This window comes from Macaca mulatta, chromosome 14 (assembly GCF_049350105.2).
Source record: "Macaca mulatta isolate MMU2019108-1 chromosome 14, T2T-MMU8v2.0, whole genome shotgun sequence".
Taxonomy (NCBI): Eukaryota; Metazoa; Chordata; class Mammalia; order Primates; family Cercopithecidae; genus Macaca; species Macaca mulatta.
Genome location: NC_133419.1, coordinates 10,877,411 through 10,893,848, shown reverse-complemented (window position 1 = coordinate 10,893,848; position 16,438 = coordinate 10,877,411). Strand labels below are relative to the sequence as shown.

The 16,438-nt window shown below is 48.3% G+C and overlaps 1 protein-coding gene across 2 annotated transcripts; it reads left to right on the top strand.

The window, feature by feature from the left end:
- The first annotated feature begins 7,445 nt into the window (after window positions 1-7,445).
- Window positions 7,446-16,127, top strand: PLAAT4 (phospholipase A and acyltransferase 4). Of its 2 annotated transcripts, none has more exons than XM_077962610.1 (5): window positions 7,446-7,494; window positions 7,914-7,975; window positions 10,597-10,705; window positions 14,264-14,532; window positions 15,810-16,127. In XM_077962610.1, the coding sequence occupies exons 2-5, from the start codon at window positions 7,967-7,969 to the stop codon at window positions 15,900-15,902; spliced, it is 480 nt and encodes a 159-aa protein (XP_077818736.1). In that variant the 5' UTR covers window positions 7,446-7,494; window positions 7,914-7,966; the 3' UTR covers window positions 15,903-16,127. The 2 variants fall into 2 exon arrangements, with proteins under 2 accessions (XP_077818736.1, XP_028689158.2); XM_028833325.2 differs by lacking the exon at window positions 7,446-7,494 and adding an exon at window positions 7,652-7,778.
- Window positions 16,128-16,438: the final 311 nt, after the last annotated feature.

Sequence of the window (16,438 nt, the reverse complement as noted above, 5' to 3'; positions counted from 1 at the left end):
TAGCTGGAATCATTAGCGCAGAAAGTCACTTTGGAAACACCCAGGGTAGGAAGGCAGCCCTGAATTTCTGTCCCTGCTTGAAAAGGCAAGGTCTCTCCCAGTGAGAATCCTGGGCAACTCTTTCTGTACCAAGAAGAAGCAGCATTAGAGGCAGGGAGGTGTCAACCTTCAATATAGCCCTATATTATCTGGGCCAGGCTCGGTGGCTCACTCCAGTAATCCCAACACTTTGGGAGGCCAAGGTGGGCAGATCACGAGGTCAAGAGATCAAGACCATCCTGGCCAACGTGGTGAAACCCTGTCTCTACTAAACATACAAAAATTAGCTGAGCACGGTGGCGCACGCCTGTAGTCCCAGCTACTCGTGAGGCTGAGGCAGGAGAATAGCTTGAACCCAGGAGGCAGAGACTGCAGCGAGCCGAGATCACACTACTGTACTCCAGCCTGGCGACAGAGCAAGACACCATGTCAAAAAAAAAAAAAAATCTAACAACAACTTCCAGAAAATACTGGGATTACAGGTGTAAGCACCATGCCAGCCTTACTACTTTTTTATGCTTTTTCTGTACCAGTTTCTTTCTCCTCTCCTTCTGGAGATCCAGTCACACATACATTGGACCACTTGACATTGTCTCACAAATCACTGAGACTGTGCTCTCCTTTTTCTTCATTTAATCTGTCTATGCTTCAGTTTTTAGATTTGTATTGTCTTCTCTTTAAGATCACTTAGCTTTTCCTCTGGAGTGTTTAATCTACTTTTAATATTATCCAGTAAACTTTTCATTTAAGATTTGTATTTTTCAGTTTTAAATTTTCCACTTGCTTCTCTTTTTTGGTTTCTATTTTTCAAATGAAATACACTATTTGTTCCCTAATCATGGTCCCTAATCATAGTCAAGAAACTCAGAAGGGGGAAAAAGCATATGAAAACCAAAACAAGCAAAGAAAGAAAATGTAATAAAGATAAAAGAACTAATAAATAAAGTAGAAAAAGAAAAAATCAATCAATCTAAAGCTGATTCTTTGAGAAGATCAATAAAATTGATAAACCTGTAGCCCAGGGGGTCAGCAGAGACCCAAGTAATAAATATGTTAGGCCTCACCTGCCAGGAGACCACACAATCTGCCACTGTGGCACAAAAGCAGCTACAGACAATACAAAAATAAATGAGAATAGCTGTATTCATGGGTCTTGTAAGACAGGCAGTGGGCCAATTTGGACTGATTTGGATCCGTGTCCCACGCCAAATCTGTGTCCCATGTTTGGGTCCCAAATTGGGGCTTAGCCCACAAAAGAATTCAAGGGTGAGCCTGTGGTGAGAGAAGGCAACTTTTTTGAACCAGTACTGCTTCTTGCAGAGCAGGACTTACCTATAGGCAGTGGGCTGAGTTGGCAGCATATGGGCTGTTGGCAGCTGTATTTATACCCACTTTTAATTACATGCTAATTAAGAGACAGGTTATTCAGAACTTTGTGGAAAAGGGTGGAGAGTTTCCAGAACCATCTGAGGTAACTTCCAGGCCATTACCATGGCTTGTTGCAATGGCATTTGTAAACTGTCATGGCACTGGTGGGAGTGTCTTATGCTAATGAGCAGTGAGGGCAAATAGAGGTCACTTCTATCACCATCTGCTAGTTTTGGCTGGCTTCTTCACTGCCTACTGTTCTGACCACATCCTGCTCCTATCAACAGGATCAACAGGGCTGCAAACAGAAAGCAAGCCTTGCCAGCCTCCCACCTCACTACTATAGTAAGTTAGTGGAGGAGGAACATTTTCTTGTCTCAAATTCCAGCCAGAGTCTTTCCCAACATCTAAATACTGAATGCTGCCATGGCTTCACATAAATTTGCAATGGAAAAAATATATTTCTTTTTTTTTTTTTTTGAGACAGAGTCTCGCTCTGTGCCCCAAGCTGGAGTGCAGTGGCACAATTTCAGCTCACTGAAAGCTCCGCCTCCCAGGTTCACGCCATTCTCTTGCCTCAGCCTCCTGAGTAGCTGGGACTACAGGCGCCCGCCACCGCGCCTGGCTAATTTTTTGTATTTTTAGTAGAGACGGGGTTTCACCGTGTTAGCCAGGATGGTCTCGATCTCCTGACCTTGTGATCCGCCCGCCTCGGCCTCCCAAAGTGCTGGGATTACAGGCGTGAGCCACCGCGCCCAGCCAAAAAAATATATTTCTAAATGGCTTTGTATTTTGCTGCAGGGAAGGAAAACAAAATCTCGGAACCCAAACTCACTAAGCCAAAGGGAAAATTCAAGCTAGGAACTGGGTCACCCAAACCTACCTCCCATTTTGTTCCTAAATAGATCGCTACAAAAATTAAAAGCTATATAACTCCCTCACAATTTGCTCACAAGAGAATTCTTTGTGAGCCCCAAGATCTTTACCCTAAAACGGTTCTGCTGAATGACACTCCGATGATGTAAATTGACAGCTTGTCATCACAGGTATGGGACAAAGGACAGAACTATAAGTCATCCCTCGTTCACCTGAGACAAAGGCATATTTGACTGCTTATATAAAAATGCAGATTCACTACGCACGAAATGAATGCATAATTAACTATTCCTCTACCCCCTCCTTTCACATGTAAAATGCAGATTCAGTGAATGCTGATCAAATACTCAAAGGAATGCAACCACTTGCCTCTTTTATCTACCCTCCCTTTTTCTCCCTTTTCTCTTTCCCCTAATGCCCACACTTTTCCCTTTAAATAATGATGTCCCCAGACGCACTTTGGAAAAAGCACGAACCACAGATGTTTCCTATGGTTTTCTGTTCCTTTTTTCCTGGATGTGTCCTTAACCTTAGCTAAATAAATCTCTAAATTTTTTATTGAGCGCTGTTTCAAATATTTTCTTGGTTACAGCAGCTATTGCATCTAGATATACAATATAAATTAATGTAAAATATCATATTCTTGTAATATCATAAATGCTAGAGGGATCATCCCAATCGGGGAAAGCTATAAGAAGACAGTGTTGATGGTGAGGCACAACTTCCTAGATTTTTGCTGTCAGTGGGCTGGTTGGAATTTAAATTCTTTGAGTATTAAAAACCAATCAGTCTTCATAACTGATTATTTCTGCTATTATTGTTACCTACTGGAGCCTCTAGGAAAAAAAGAGGCAATAGAGAAAGAGAGGCAGTCTCCAGATAGAGATATGCTTCTGGAATTTTTCAAAGAAGGTTTTAGGTGGCTAATGAGCTCTACTGGGACCAGATGTCTGATCCTTAGGAGCAGATCATCCAACCTGATGTGGGTCAGTTTGGATTCCAAGTCTGACACAGCAGAACAGGCTTCAGAAAGCCTTGCTTGTCACTCGGAATACAGCCGTCACTCCTGCCGCATCTAAGCTTTGGCGCTGCTGAAGAAAGGCCACTGGCTGTTTTGGAATCCTGAATTCACAGACCCCAACTGCCTGGAACTGACTCTAAGCTAAAACCTGACACTATCTACCACAAGCTGTTTCAACCTCAGCACAAGCTGTGATGAACTGGAAGTGTAAGCAGACAGGAAGGGTTGCCAGGGATTATAGGAATGTAATCAACGGAGCAATCAGCCTTTTACAGCCTACCGTCCTGCAGCCTGTTTCTTCCTAAAACTTGCATGGAATGCAGTCATGTGGTTGGTTAAAACCAGCTCCTAACGGATCCCAGCAACTTACAGATGAACCTGAGTGAACTTTCCTCATTACCATGCTAAAGTCTCCACCCCGAGGAGCTACAGCTTCATTACCATAACATGCAACCTATGTGTTGGCATGATGACTCACTGCATCTATGCAATGCGACTCCCTCCTCTGTATGTGCTGATGAACCCTCTCCCCTCTCCATCACCCATAAAACCCTCTAAGGGAGGAGACCACCCCTCATATTGTCTTATGCCCAATTTCTGCCTCCAAAGAAAGAAGAAATAAAAACTAAAAGGCAGAAATGAAATCCACAGGCAGACGGCCCAGCACTGCACCCTGGGCCTGGTAGTTAAAGATCGACCCCTGATCTAATCGGTTCTGTTATCTATAGATTACAGACATTGTATAGAAATGCACTGTGAAAATCCCTATCTTGTTTTGTTCCGGTCTAATTATCGATGCGTGCAGCCCCCAGTCACATACCCCCTGCTTGCTCAATCAATCACGACCCTCTCACATGCACCCCCTTAGAGTTGTGAGCCCTTGAAAGGGACAGGAATTGCTCACTCGGGGAGCTCGGCTCTTGAGACAGAAGTCTTGCCGATGCTCCTGGCCGAATAAACCCCTTCCTTCTTTATTTTGGTGTCTGAGGAGTTTTGTCTGTGACTCGTCCTGAGACACCTCTTATCACTTTTCCTAGGGAAGAATGCTTTGGAGAATCCTCCCAGTGTCCTCCTTACTTGTGCCAAGTAATAAAACTCCTATTGATCAATACCTGTGTTCTCATGAAAAGTTGTTTGTTACCGGATGAATGATCCCCAGTTTTTTTCAAGTAACAGAAGCAGGCATGTATAGTTTCTTCTGATAGCAACCAAATACATGTCATTTGTCCACATCAATCAGTCCTGCAATTCTCCAACATTGACTGCGTGTTCAACAATCCAACTCAATTCCGATGCTAACTATCCAGAGTTAGGCTCAGCCTCCACAGGTACAGGCTCCAGGCTCAGCAACAAATGGAGTTCCTTGGCTACTCACATTTCTACGTGGCTGACTACAAACGGTGGAGACCCCCTGAAGCAACTTTAAATTTGATAATTCCCTAGAACAACTTCCAAAATTTAGAAAACTGCTTTACTTATGATTGTCAGTTTATTATAAAGGATACAACTCAGGAATGGCAACATGGAAGAAACTAATAAGAAACTAATATGGGGGGCAATGATTGTGCAGGGCTTCCATTGTTAAAGAAAAAATTATCTAATGATACAATCTTGATACCCACTGCACTGGGATTTTGCAGCAGGAGAGAGAGAGATGAGGCTTAAACTTGAACACAGCATGGGCAAGTGGGAATTTATAGGCAAGGAGAAGCATACAGGTCAGTGGATGGAAAATTATGAAGAGGAAACCTCGGGGCCACGAGGGATTCTGGTTAAACCACACTAACAGGATTCTTGCTGAAGACAGGCTAGGGTGATCAGACATCACCTGGAGAATAGTGAGGATGACCCCGGTCAGATACCGAGGGTGGGAAGTTCCTGCTAAACTGACTTGACAGGGTCCTTTGCTAAAATTAGATTTTACAAGGAAGTACAGATGTGCCTAGGAAGAGGTTTGGGAACCTGACTAAAATGTGGTCATGCAGAGAATCTTTGCCCCCATGACCTCTCCAGCCAGGCCAGTCTCCCACCACATCTGTGTTCACCTGCCCCAAAGCTCTCCCAACCCCATCATGTAGGGGTTTCTAGGGAGAATTCATGATGTAGACATTATTGATTAAATAATGGTGATCAGTCCCCATCCTGAAGTTATCCAGCTCCCCCTCCTTAACAAAGAGCCCCCTCTTTAGCATAAACTCAGGTTTATTTGACACAGACTCCTTTTGAATAACAAGACATCCTATCACTCCGGAAATTCCAAGGGTCTTAGGACCTCTGTGTCTGGAACTGGAGTCAAAGACCAAAAATATATATTTTTATTATGCCACATAAGTCATAAATAAACTTTTCTTATGCTACAAGGCATAAATTCATTTAAAAATAAAATTTTTTATTATGCCACAAGGCAAAAGCCTAGACTCTGGGATTGTCGAATCCAGACTCTTGTTGGGCCCCCCCCCCACCTTAAAGAGTTTTGTGATCCTAAATATTTCAAAATGGAGTCACTTATGACAAGTGACTCAGCCTACAGTGAAACTGCTGAACCCTCAAAATGATAAACACAGGTATGATGGACTGAGGTAATAAGATAACATCTGTGTGGCCAGACACCCCCAAGACGTGACAAGAGACTGAAACCAAAAGGTGGCTGACAAATGACCATGGACACTCCTGCAGAGGGCCATAAAACAGCAAAGAAACTGACCATGGCAAGGCACCTGCAGAAGCTCTGCCCAAGAAAGCTCTGAGGCCTCCTCAGGATATCCACAGTGGTCCCTGGAGGCTCTGCTCAAGAACAGCAACTTCGCTCAGCAGTGTTTTGAGGGAAATCCAGAGGCGTGCTAACCTAAACAACAGAAATGGGGTTTTTCTGTTCTGTTTTGCTTTGAGACAGGGTCACACTCCAGTTGCCCAGGTTAGACTGCATTAGAGCAATCTCAGCTCACTGCAGCCCTACTTCCCGGGCTCAGGCGATCCTCTCATCTCAGCCTCCCAAGTAGCTGAGAGTACAGGCACGTGCCACCATGCCCGACTGATTTTTTTTTTCCTATATTTTTAGTAGAGACAGGTCTTGCCATATTGGCCAGGCTGGTCTTGAACTCCCGGGCTCAAGTGATCCACCTATCTAGGCCTCTGGTTGGGTGTGAAAATATGGCCCAGTTCTGGCCAGTGGAGAAGGGAACGGGTCATCTGGGGGACTACTCCCTGAAAAAAAGACTAATGATGAGAATCACCTTTCCCTCCATCTTTTGGGCATAGCCAGGTGAAAATGGGTCACTCAAGGCTGCTACAGCCATGGGAGTCCCTGCAGGACAACAGTGCAGACCCAGGACCAGTGCAATGGAGACAGCCTGTGGAGTCCTTGGTGACCTTGGTGAGTCACTAGACCCAACCTGAGTCACCCTCTTCCTGCCTTTCTGTTACCGAGACAATGGGTGTCCAGGCTGTTGAAGCCCCTTTGAGTTTAGTTCTGCTTCTTGCACCCAAATGCATTTTAATGGGGCTATGAGCTCCTGGGCTTCACATGGTCTAAGGTAGCCCTCACCTCCAGGGCATCCCCATGGCATGAAGCACCCCCTCTGGCCTTTCCCCAAGACTTCTCCCAAGACTTCTGGTCCAATATTTTCTGGGTGTCATTACAAGACAACGTCCTATAGGGTGCACTGGGGATTGACATCTCCCTGCCTCCAAATGCCTCCCCTTCCTGGAGTAGGAAGAGCTGCCCAGGATTCTTGTTAGAAGAGACCTTTATTTTGGCTCACACCTGTAATCTCAGCACTTTGGGAGACCGATGGGGGCCAGATCACAAGGTCAAGAGATTGAGACCATCCTGGCCAACATGGTGAAACCCCGTCCCTACTAAAAATGGAAAATTTAGCTGGGGATGGTGGTGGGTGCCTTTAATCCCAGCTACCCAGGAAGCTGAGGCAGGAGAATCACTTGAAACCAGGAGGCAGAGGTTGCAATGAGCCGAGATCGCACCATTGCACTCCAGCCTGGGCGACAAGAGCAAAACTCTGTCTCAGAAAAATAAAAAAATAAAAAAAACAGGCCGGGCGCGGTGGCTCAAGCCTGTAATCCCAGCACTTTGGGAGGCCGAGACGGGTGGATCACGAGGTCAGGAGATCGAGACCATCCTGGCTAACACGGTGAAACCCTGTCTCTACTAAAAAATACAAAAAACTAGCCGGGTGAGTTGGCGGGTGCCTGTAGTCCCAGCTACTTGGGAGGCTGAGGCAGGAGAATGGCGTAAACCCGGGAGGCGGAGCTTGCAGTGAGCTGAGATCCGGCCACTGCACTCCAGCCTGGGCCACAGAGCGAGACTCCGTCTCAAAAAAAAAATAAAATAAAAAATAAAATAAAAAAAACAAAGAAGAGACCTTTATTTCTCAAGGAGGGGCAGAAATTCAGGGCTCCCCTTCGACTCTGGCTGCTCCCAAGGTGGCTTTAAAGCACCAATGAGTCCGTGACTTGTGTAAGAAATGATTAGTCCTTTCATCTAGAGAAATAGCTCCCTTTTCAACAGTTGTCTCTCTTCAACAGTATTTAGTATTTGAGTGAGGTTGAAACAGTGTCAAAAGGAAAGTAAAAGTGAAATTCTGTCTTTCAGCATAAAAGCCGATCCACAAACAGCGGAGCACCAGACCTCACCTTGGCTTGGAGATGGCTTCGGTAAGTTTCTTGGGACTTTGCATTACTGACTCTATAGCAGTTGGGCAGCTCCGCCCAGGAAAGGCCCCAGTCCGGGCTCCTGGCCTTGGGCACACAGCTCCAGAGCTCGTCTTTAGAAGGCTGTCATGGAAAACTGTGTTTGTCTTTTAAAAGTGCATCTGCCTGGCTGGACAGGGAGTCCTCTGGGCAGAATCCACCTCCTCTGTGTACCTGGCACAGTGCGGGGAGCCCAGGACTCGCATGTATTAGAGGGTTGTGGGGTGCCGGATGTCAAGTCTACCTCAGCCTGAGGAGAAGCCAGAGTGTGGGCAGGTGGGGGACTCTGGGTTGTGGGAAGCAAGCAAATCCCAACATCATCTGCTTCTGCCGCGACGGGGGCTTAGTCCCTTCTCAACCCCAAACGATGCTTTCTCTCTCCTCGTTCCTCTGTGGCATCATCTGGCCTTATAAGGTGCATTCTAATCTCAGCAGCGTTCTGAATACTGAAATTTCTCCTCCTATCAGCCCAGATGTACCGACTGGCAGAAGCTCTAGGGAGAGCAGGCTGAGCTCAGTGGTGTGCAACTGAAAAGGAACAGCAGGGCTCAGGCTATTACTAGAAAAAAAACCATTCCAGGAAAGAGTCCTGCAAATTCTAGAAGGCAGCACACCCACCAGCACCACGTGATTCTGGGGAAGGCCTTTATTGCGCCACAACACAAACCGGCTTTTCACAGGGAGCCCTTTCCTTATTTAGGCCAAAGCTCATGTTTCACGGCCACCAGCTGAGACTGTGGTTTTAGACATTCAGCAGTACCATTAAAAGCCCACATGGAGACCATCTCTGGGTCCTGCGGTGTCCTGAGGCACAGAGGAGGAACTGGGCAGGAGTCCTGGCCCTGCTCCTTTCCCCTCCCTCTTCCTTGTCTATTTCCTTTGTCCCATTCTATGCCAGGCCCTTCACTGGATCCTGGAGGTGCAAGGGAGGGAGGGAGGGAGAGAGGGAGGAGCACACAGGATCCTGCCTGCCTGGAGCTCACAGCCCAGAGGGGCACAGGCAGGCACAGGGAGTTGCAGCTCGACCTGACCACTGCAGGGAGCAGCAGAGGCCCCCAGGGACCCAGGGCCTGGGAGTGGGGTGGCGGGTCAGCTGAGCCAGGCTGGGACCATCAGGGCAGCCTCTCAGGTGAGGGAGGGGAAGAGGAAGAGTGGCTGCAGGGAAGTGACGGAGGCAGGGAGACCCAGATGTGCAGAGTAGCAGAGGCTAAAGCCAGGGCTGTAGTGAAGGGCTGGAATGTCACTCAGTGGGCCTACGGGTGCAGAGCCCAGGGAGGGAGAGGAGGGTGAGGAAGGGCCAGTCAGGAAGGGCCTGGGAGCTGCCCACAGGGTGTGTCCTGGGCCCTGAGGTCAGAGGAAGGTCATGGCCAGATGTGCCCTTGGGAAGGCCGCCATGGGTTCTGAGGGGTTGGATACGGAGTGGCAGGGACAGGCGGCGGGGGCTGGTCAGGGGGCTGTGGGGGTCACAGAGGCAGACATGGGGCTGTGGATGGGATATTGACAAGGACACCAACCAGGAGAAGCTTCTGGAGTCCACACTGATTGGTTTTAGTGACTGGATATTGGCGTGAGGAAGAGGGCAAAGGAGAGCAGACCCCAGGTCTAGGATGGGACATCCTGGGATGAGGGAGACGGAGGCTGTCACCCACTGAGGACAGGCATAGAGAGGGCAAAAAAGGAAAAAACCTTCAATGATGAGGCTGCTATGCCCTGGGGCAGGACATGGAGAAGTGGGAAAGAGGTGAGGAAGGGGAAGAAGGTGGGCGAGACAGGAACCAGCATGAGGGGTGTGCAGGGAAGACCCAGCTTGGCCTCCTTCCAGCTGAGTGTTCTCAGGCAAGCCTCTCCACCTCTCTGATCCTCAGTTTCCCCACCTGTGTCATGGGATGATCATGCCTTCCCCTGGGGCTGTGGAGAGGGTGCAGTTATTGTAGGACAAGTTCCCACAGAGGCCTGTTCTGTGAGTGCAGAGCCCCCTCGCTGCTGGGAGCTGGGGGGCCCATAAGACCCCACTCAGGCCCCAGCAGGATGCTGTGAGCTCCTGTCTCCCAGAGCATCATCTCCAAGAGATAGGTGCGCTAAGGCTGGATGGGGTAGGGTCTGAGGAGGAGGTGGCTCTTGGGGCCATGGAGAGGCACAGGGAAGGAGGAGTGATGAGGAACTGAGGGTCAGTCTGCAGAGGGTGGAGAGCTCAAGACTCACCTTCCCAGCCTTGCTCCTGGCCTCAGTGAAGGTGCTGGTCCATGCAGGCTCTTGGGTCAGGCTGCTGAGGGGCGCATGTACAATGCACCCATGCACATACATCTGCATCCTCAGCATGCACACACACAGCACACACGCGCCACACACACGCCCAGACGGTCCTTCTCTCTCCCATCCCACAAGATAATTCTCCAGACTTCCAGCCCCCGGTGGCCCCACTGAGGAGAGCCTCTAAAAGTGACAGCAGGGCTGGGGATCTCATGGGGGCTAGAAGCTGATGAACATCAGCAAGGCGTCTCCAGGATGAGCTGCAGCTCCCCAAGCCAGGGTCTCTGTTCTTGCCTAGAAGGCCGTATACTCCATCTCTGGCTTTTCTGTTGCAGCCACAGCAGGAGCCCAAACCGGGAGACCTGATTGAGATTTTCCGCCTTGGCTATGAGCACTGGGCCCTGTATATAGGAGATGGCTACGTGATCCATCTGGCTCCTCCAGGTAAGGACTGATGAATATATAATTTTCAAACTATTTGTTAAAAGGATGACGAGAGGGCCGGGTGCGGTGGCTCATGCCTGTAATCCCAGCACTTTGGGAGGTTGAAGCGGGTTGATCGCCTGAGGTCAGGAGTTCGAGACCAGCCTGACCAACATGAAGAAACCCCATCTCTACTAAAAATACAAAATTAGCCAGGTGTGGTGGCACATGCGTCTAATCCCAGCTACTCAGAAGGCTGAGGCAGGAGAATCACTTGATCCTGGGAGGTGGAGGTTGCGGTGAGCTGAGATTGTGCCATTGCACTCTAGCCTGGGCAACAAGAGCAAAACTCCATCTCAAAAAATTAAAATAATAATAACAACAAGATAATGAGAGCCACTGAAAGACAGTTAAGAAAGGGAAACTTGCCAGGCACGGTGGCTCATGCCTGTAATCCCAGCACTTTGGGAGGCTGAGGCAGGTGGATCACAAGGTCAGGAGATCGAGACCATCCTGGCTAACACGGTGAAACCCTGTCTCTACTAAAAATACAAAAAATTAGCTGGGCGCGGAGGCAGGCGCCTGTGGTCCCAGCCACTCGGGAGGCTGAGGCAGAAGAATGGCGTCGGCCCGGGAGGTGGAGCTTGCAGTGAGCTGAGATCGCACCACTGCACTCCAGCCTGGGCGACAGAGCGAGACTCCATCTCAAAAAAAAAAAAAAAAAAAAAAAAGGGAAACTTGGGTTAGGAGACACATTCTTCTTCAAGGATGCCTGATGAGATTGTACACACATATGTCCCAGGGAGTAGACACAGTACATTCCATAGGTTCTGGCAGAATAGAAGAGACAATTGCCTCCCCCAGCAAAGCTGGGCTGCTTCAGCATTGGGATCTCTCTAGCTCAAAGTCAGTTAACTTAGTATGCAGAATCTCATACGACTTAAACCAGCCAGGTTTCTTAGGTCTTAAAGAAGAAAGTTTCTCAAAAGGAACAATGTTTCTCCGTGCTAGATCCTTTGCTTCATATGTTTTCACAGAACCAGGTGTCTTGATATTACGTACTTAATTGCTCCTTAATGGGCGCAATTCTCACAGGTTTATACATTTTTTTAAAATTCTCATACAAATGCACAGTAAGCAATACCAATGATTTATTTAACTCATTAATAACAGAAGCAGCAAGATGACATAGCCAGTTAAAAGCAGAATGAAGGAAACATATGTATGGATAGTCAATGAAAGGGGAAAAAATGAATGCAGAGGACAGGCACAGTGGCTCACTCCTATAATCCCAGCACTTTGGGAGGCCAAGGTGGGCGGATCACTTGAGGTCAGGAGTTCAAGACCAGCCTGGCCAACATGGTGAAATCCCATCTCTACTAAAAATACAAAAATTAGCTGGGGGTGGTGGCGGGCATCTGTAATCCCAGCTACTCAGGAGGCTGAGGCAGGAGAATTGCTTGAACCCAGGAGATAGAGGTTGCAGTGAGCCGAGATCCTGAAACGGTGCCACTGCACTCCAGCCTAGGTGACAGAGCAAGACATTGTCTCAAAAAACAATAACAAAAATGCAGAAATGAGACAATAAGACTGCCAAATTAGGTAGGTGCAGGTAAGTTCATATTCTCTAAGGCAATGCCACTACATAACTCTTGATGTTCTCTTTTCACTAAGCATTTACACTGTCACTGGACAAAAACCATTCCCATCACTATCAGAGCAAGACATTTGCATCTTATCAGTTTTCTCCAACCCATCATCTCCCAGGCAGGGTTGTAAAAATGTCTGAATTGAGGAAAATAGTAAATCAAGCCCACTTAATCCAGATGACCTTCAGGGACCTTGTAAGACAAAGCATGGCAATGAAGACACATGGTCCTTTTTGTGCCTAACCTGCAGGATGTAAAGAGGCTTTTTTTTTTTTTTTTTTTTTTTGAGGCAGTCTTGCTCTGTCACCAGGATGGAGTGCAGTGGCACAATCTCAGCTCACTGCAACCTCCACCTCCCAGGTTCAAGTGATTCCCCTGCCTCAGCCTCCCGAATAGCTGGGACTACAGGCACACACCACCACACCCAGTTAATTTTTTGTATTTTAGTAGAGATGGGTTTCACCACGTTGGCCAGGATAGTCTCGATCTCCTGACCTCGTGATCCGCCTGCCTCGGCCTTCCACAGTGCTGGGATTACAAGCATGAGCTAACACACTCAGCCGTAAACAGGCTTTTTAAAGACAATTTTTCTTTCTTTCTTTCTTTTTTTTTTTTTCCTCTGAGACAGGGTCTTACTCTGTCTCCCAGGCTGGTGTGCAGTGATGTGATTATGGCTCACTGCAGCCTTGACCTCCCCGAGCTCAGGCCAGGTGATCCTCCCACATCAGCCTTCTGAATAGCTGAGACGACAGGCATGCGCCACCCTGCGCAGCTAATTTTTGTGTTTTTTGTAGGGAAAACACAACAGGTCTCACCATGTTGTCCAGGCTGGTCTCGAACTCCTGAGCTCAAGTGGTCCACCCGTGTAGGCCTCCCAAAGTGCTGGGATTACAGGCATGAACCACTGTGCCCAGCCAACAGGATTTTCTTAAGTGGGTTCTAAGTGCAAACATCAGCCTTGAGATTAGAAACGGGGCAAGAGAGGTAACACACCTAATTATTGTGCGCATTAGGTACTATCCATTTTAATAAAAATAACACCTGGAGTCACTATATAATGCAATTGGGGTTCCATTGGTTGACAGCTCTTCTGTGTACCTCTCTATGTGCCTAGAACTGTGCCAGATTGTAGGACAGAAGACACTTTACAAAGGATTCCCTCAACATCAGCTCAGTGCGGTGGAAGGAACCTGCCCTTTGGGGCTTAAGAGAAGCAGTTTCACATCCTGATTCTAGGACTTCTCATAGCACGGAAAAGTCTCATGATATCTCTCTCAGCCCGATACTGGTTTTTAAATTAAGATGATAGTATTTTCCTTGAAAGTTAAAAAGGAAATTAAATTAGGAAGTATGTGTAACAGCACAGCATGGTAACTGAAACAGTGGGTACTAAACGAAGTGAATCTTTTTCCAAAACACGAGTGTACAAAGCTGAACAGGTAATAAATATGCTTTACCATCATTGCTTATAATGATGAAAATTTTTCCAATGCCTAAATGACTGATAACAGGGGATTGGCCACAGAAGTGATGCACATGCATAGCATGGAATATGGTAGCAGCCACTGGCAATCATGACATTCACTGACTTGAACAAACATTCACACCTTATTTGATTAAAAAAGAGAGAGCAAAATCTATTAGCTGGGCGTGGTGGCCGGCGCCTGTAGTCCCACTACTCGGGAGGCTGAGGCAGGAGAATGGCGTGAACCCGGGAGGCGGAGCTTGCAGTGAGCTGAGACTGCGCCACTGCACTCCAGCCTGGGCGACAGAGCAAGACTCCGTCCAAAAAAAAAAAAAAAAGCCAAATCTGTGAATCCTCCAGTCACATTTGTGAAAGGATAAACAGCAGTAGTTCCCTAGTGGAGATTTCAAGCCCTTCTCTCCCTACTTCACCTTCCCCTGCCAATGAGAATGCCTCTGATTGCAGATGGGTACCCCGCGGCTAGCTCCTCCAGTGCCTTCTCAGTCCCGGGCGGCATTGCAGTGGTGAAACAGGAGCTCCTGAAAGATGTGCTGGAAGGCTGTAACTATCGGGTCAACAACAGCTTGGACCGTAGGTTCGAACCACTGCCCGTGGGGGTGATCATCAGTTCTGCCAAGGAGTTGGTTGGTCAGAAGATGAAGTACAGTATTGTGAGCAGGAACTGTGAACACTTTGTCACCAAGCTGAGATATGGCAGGTCCCACTGTCAACAGGTAAGGATCTCTCTGGATAATCCATCTCCCCTGGGGAGGTCTGCTTGGGGCTGGACTCACTGGGCTATGCAACCAGGCGATCACCGTGAATGATGCAAACGCAGCCTCTTGGACACCCACTGACTGAGAGTCAGGACCTCTGAGCTCCAATGCCAGATCTGCTTCTAATCCACAGAGGGTCTTTGGACAGGTCCCTTCCCCTCCAGGCCTCTCCATGTGCAGAGTGGGTGGATGGAGGACCTCTGAGGATCCTTCCCCTCTAAACCCTATCCTGAAAATGACTCCTGAAGTTCTAGGGGTCATCAGGAGAATCTGGGCCAACCCAGGACCGTGACAGGTCCCACAACCCCCCAAAGAGCACTTAGGCAAGGGACGCTCAGGGTCCATGGACCTGTGTAAGAGCTCAAGGACATTTGTGTGTAAGATCTGCAGCCTCCATCCCTTGCCTCTTCATAGTCTTTCACATTTGTTGCCCCAAAACACACAACTAATAAGTGGCAGAACCAGGATTGAAACCCCGGCTGTCCTTTCTAGAGTCTGTGCCTGTGATGCCTGCCGTGTAGCAGCTCAGGGCCCCTGGCCTGCGGGACTGAATGGATGCGCGTCCTTGATGAGATGGGGATGATGGCAGGAGGAGAGGCTTTGGGGAGGGAAATCGAGAGTTTGGCGTGGCATGTGATGTCTGAGGTGCCCATTAGAGGCCCAGGTGGAGATAAGGCATGGAGTTGGAGTTTAGGCTGAAGTAGAGCTGGAGATGGAAGTTTCCAGGCTGCAGTTGGGAATAGTACACAGTGACCCCAGGGCACGCATATGGCCATGGCCTCCCTAAGTCTCCCCTCAGCTTCTGCCACAGCCCTCCCTGTGCAACGGTGTAGCTCAAGGAGGACTCAGACTGCAAAACAGTCCCCAGTCTGGCCTCTGGAGCTCTGGCCCTAGGAAGTGAGGCACAAACCTTCTTCCTCGCCGCAAATCCGAACAAATGTCCTCACCTGGAAGCTCTCTCAAAAGGATCTCATGGGCACATTCTAAGGACAAGCCCAGATAAACCCAACACCAAGAAGTGGTCACAGCCCAGAAAATGGAGTCCCTGGGGATACAGCCAACGGCTTCTCTGGGAGAGGATTCTGAGCCAGTCAGCTGGGAGAGAAAAGAGGAGATGCCAGGCCGTAGGGGAGGCAGGAGAGAGGGGAGACGGGGAGGAGTTCCAGGCCCTTGGGAGGGAGAAAGTGCCAGCCTGGCTTGCTGCGAACGCTCAACAAAAGCTGCTTGCTTTGCAGGTGGAAAATGCCGCGGCTGAAGTCGGTGCGTTCGCGATGATTGGAGCGGCTGTTGCTGGATGCTCTTTTGCGATTATGAAATACCAAAAGTGACAGCCTGAAGCAGCCACAAAATCCTGTATTAGAAGCAGATGTGGGGGTCCCAGTGGAGATGTGGGGGTCCCAGGCCTCCCCCACACCTCCAGCAGCCTGACCCTCGTGCTCTGTCTCAGGCTCTCTCTAGATCCTTTCCTCTGTTTCCTTCTCTCGCTGGTGAAAGTATGATCTAATTGAAATAAGATTGAAGGATCAATAAACAGCCATCTGTCCCTTCAGAAAGGAATTCTACCATGTTTTTATAGACTTCTGAATCACAAAGGAGGAAAGCAACATTGAGTGAACACCCACTGGATAGTTCCAGCAATTTCCAGCTGGGTGACTTTGGAGAAGGCTGTTGATTCTCTGAAACTCATTTCTTCCATGTCAGGTGATGTCAGGAGGATCACCTAAGATAATGCATACACGGCACCCAGCCCCATGTCTGGTACGTAACAGATGTTCAGTGAATTATCTTTATCATTCTACACAGACATAACATTGACGTAATTGCATGTCATTAATTTTACTCTCAGGGAGGTAAAAAAAAAAAC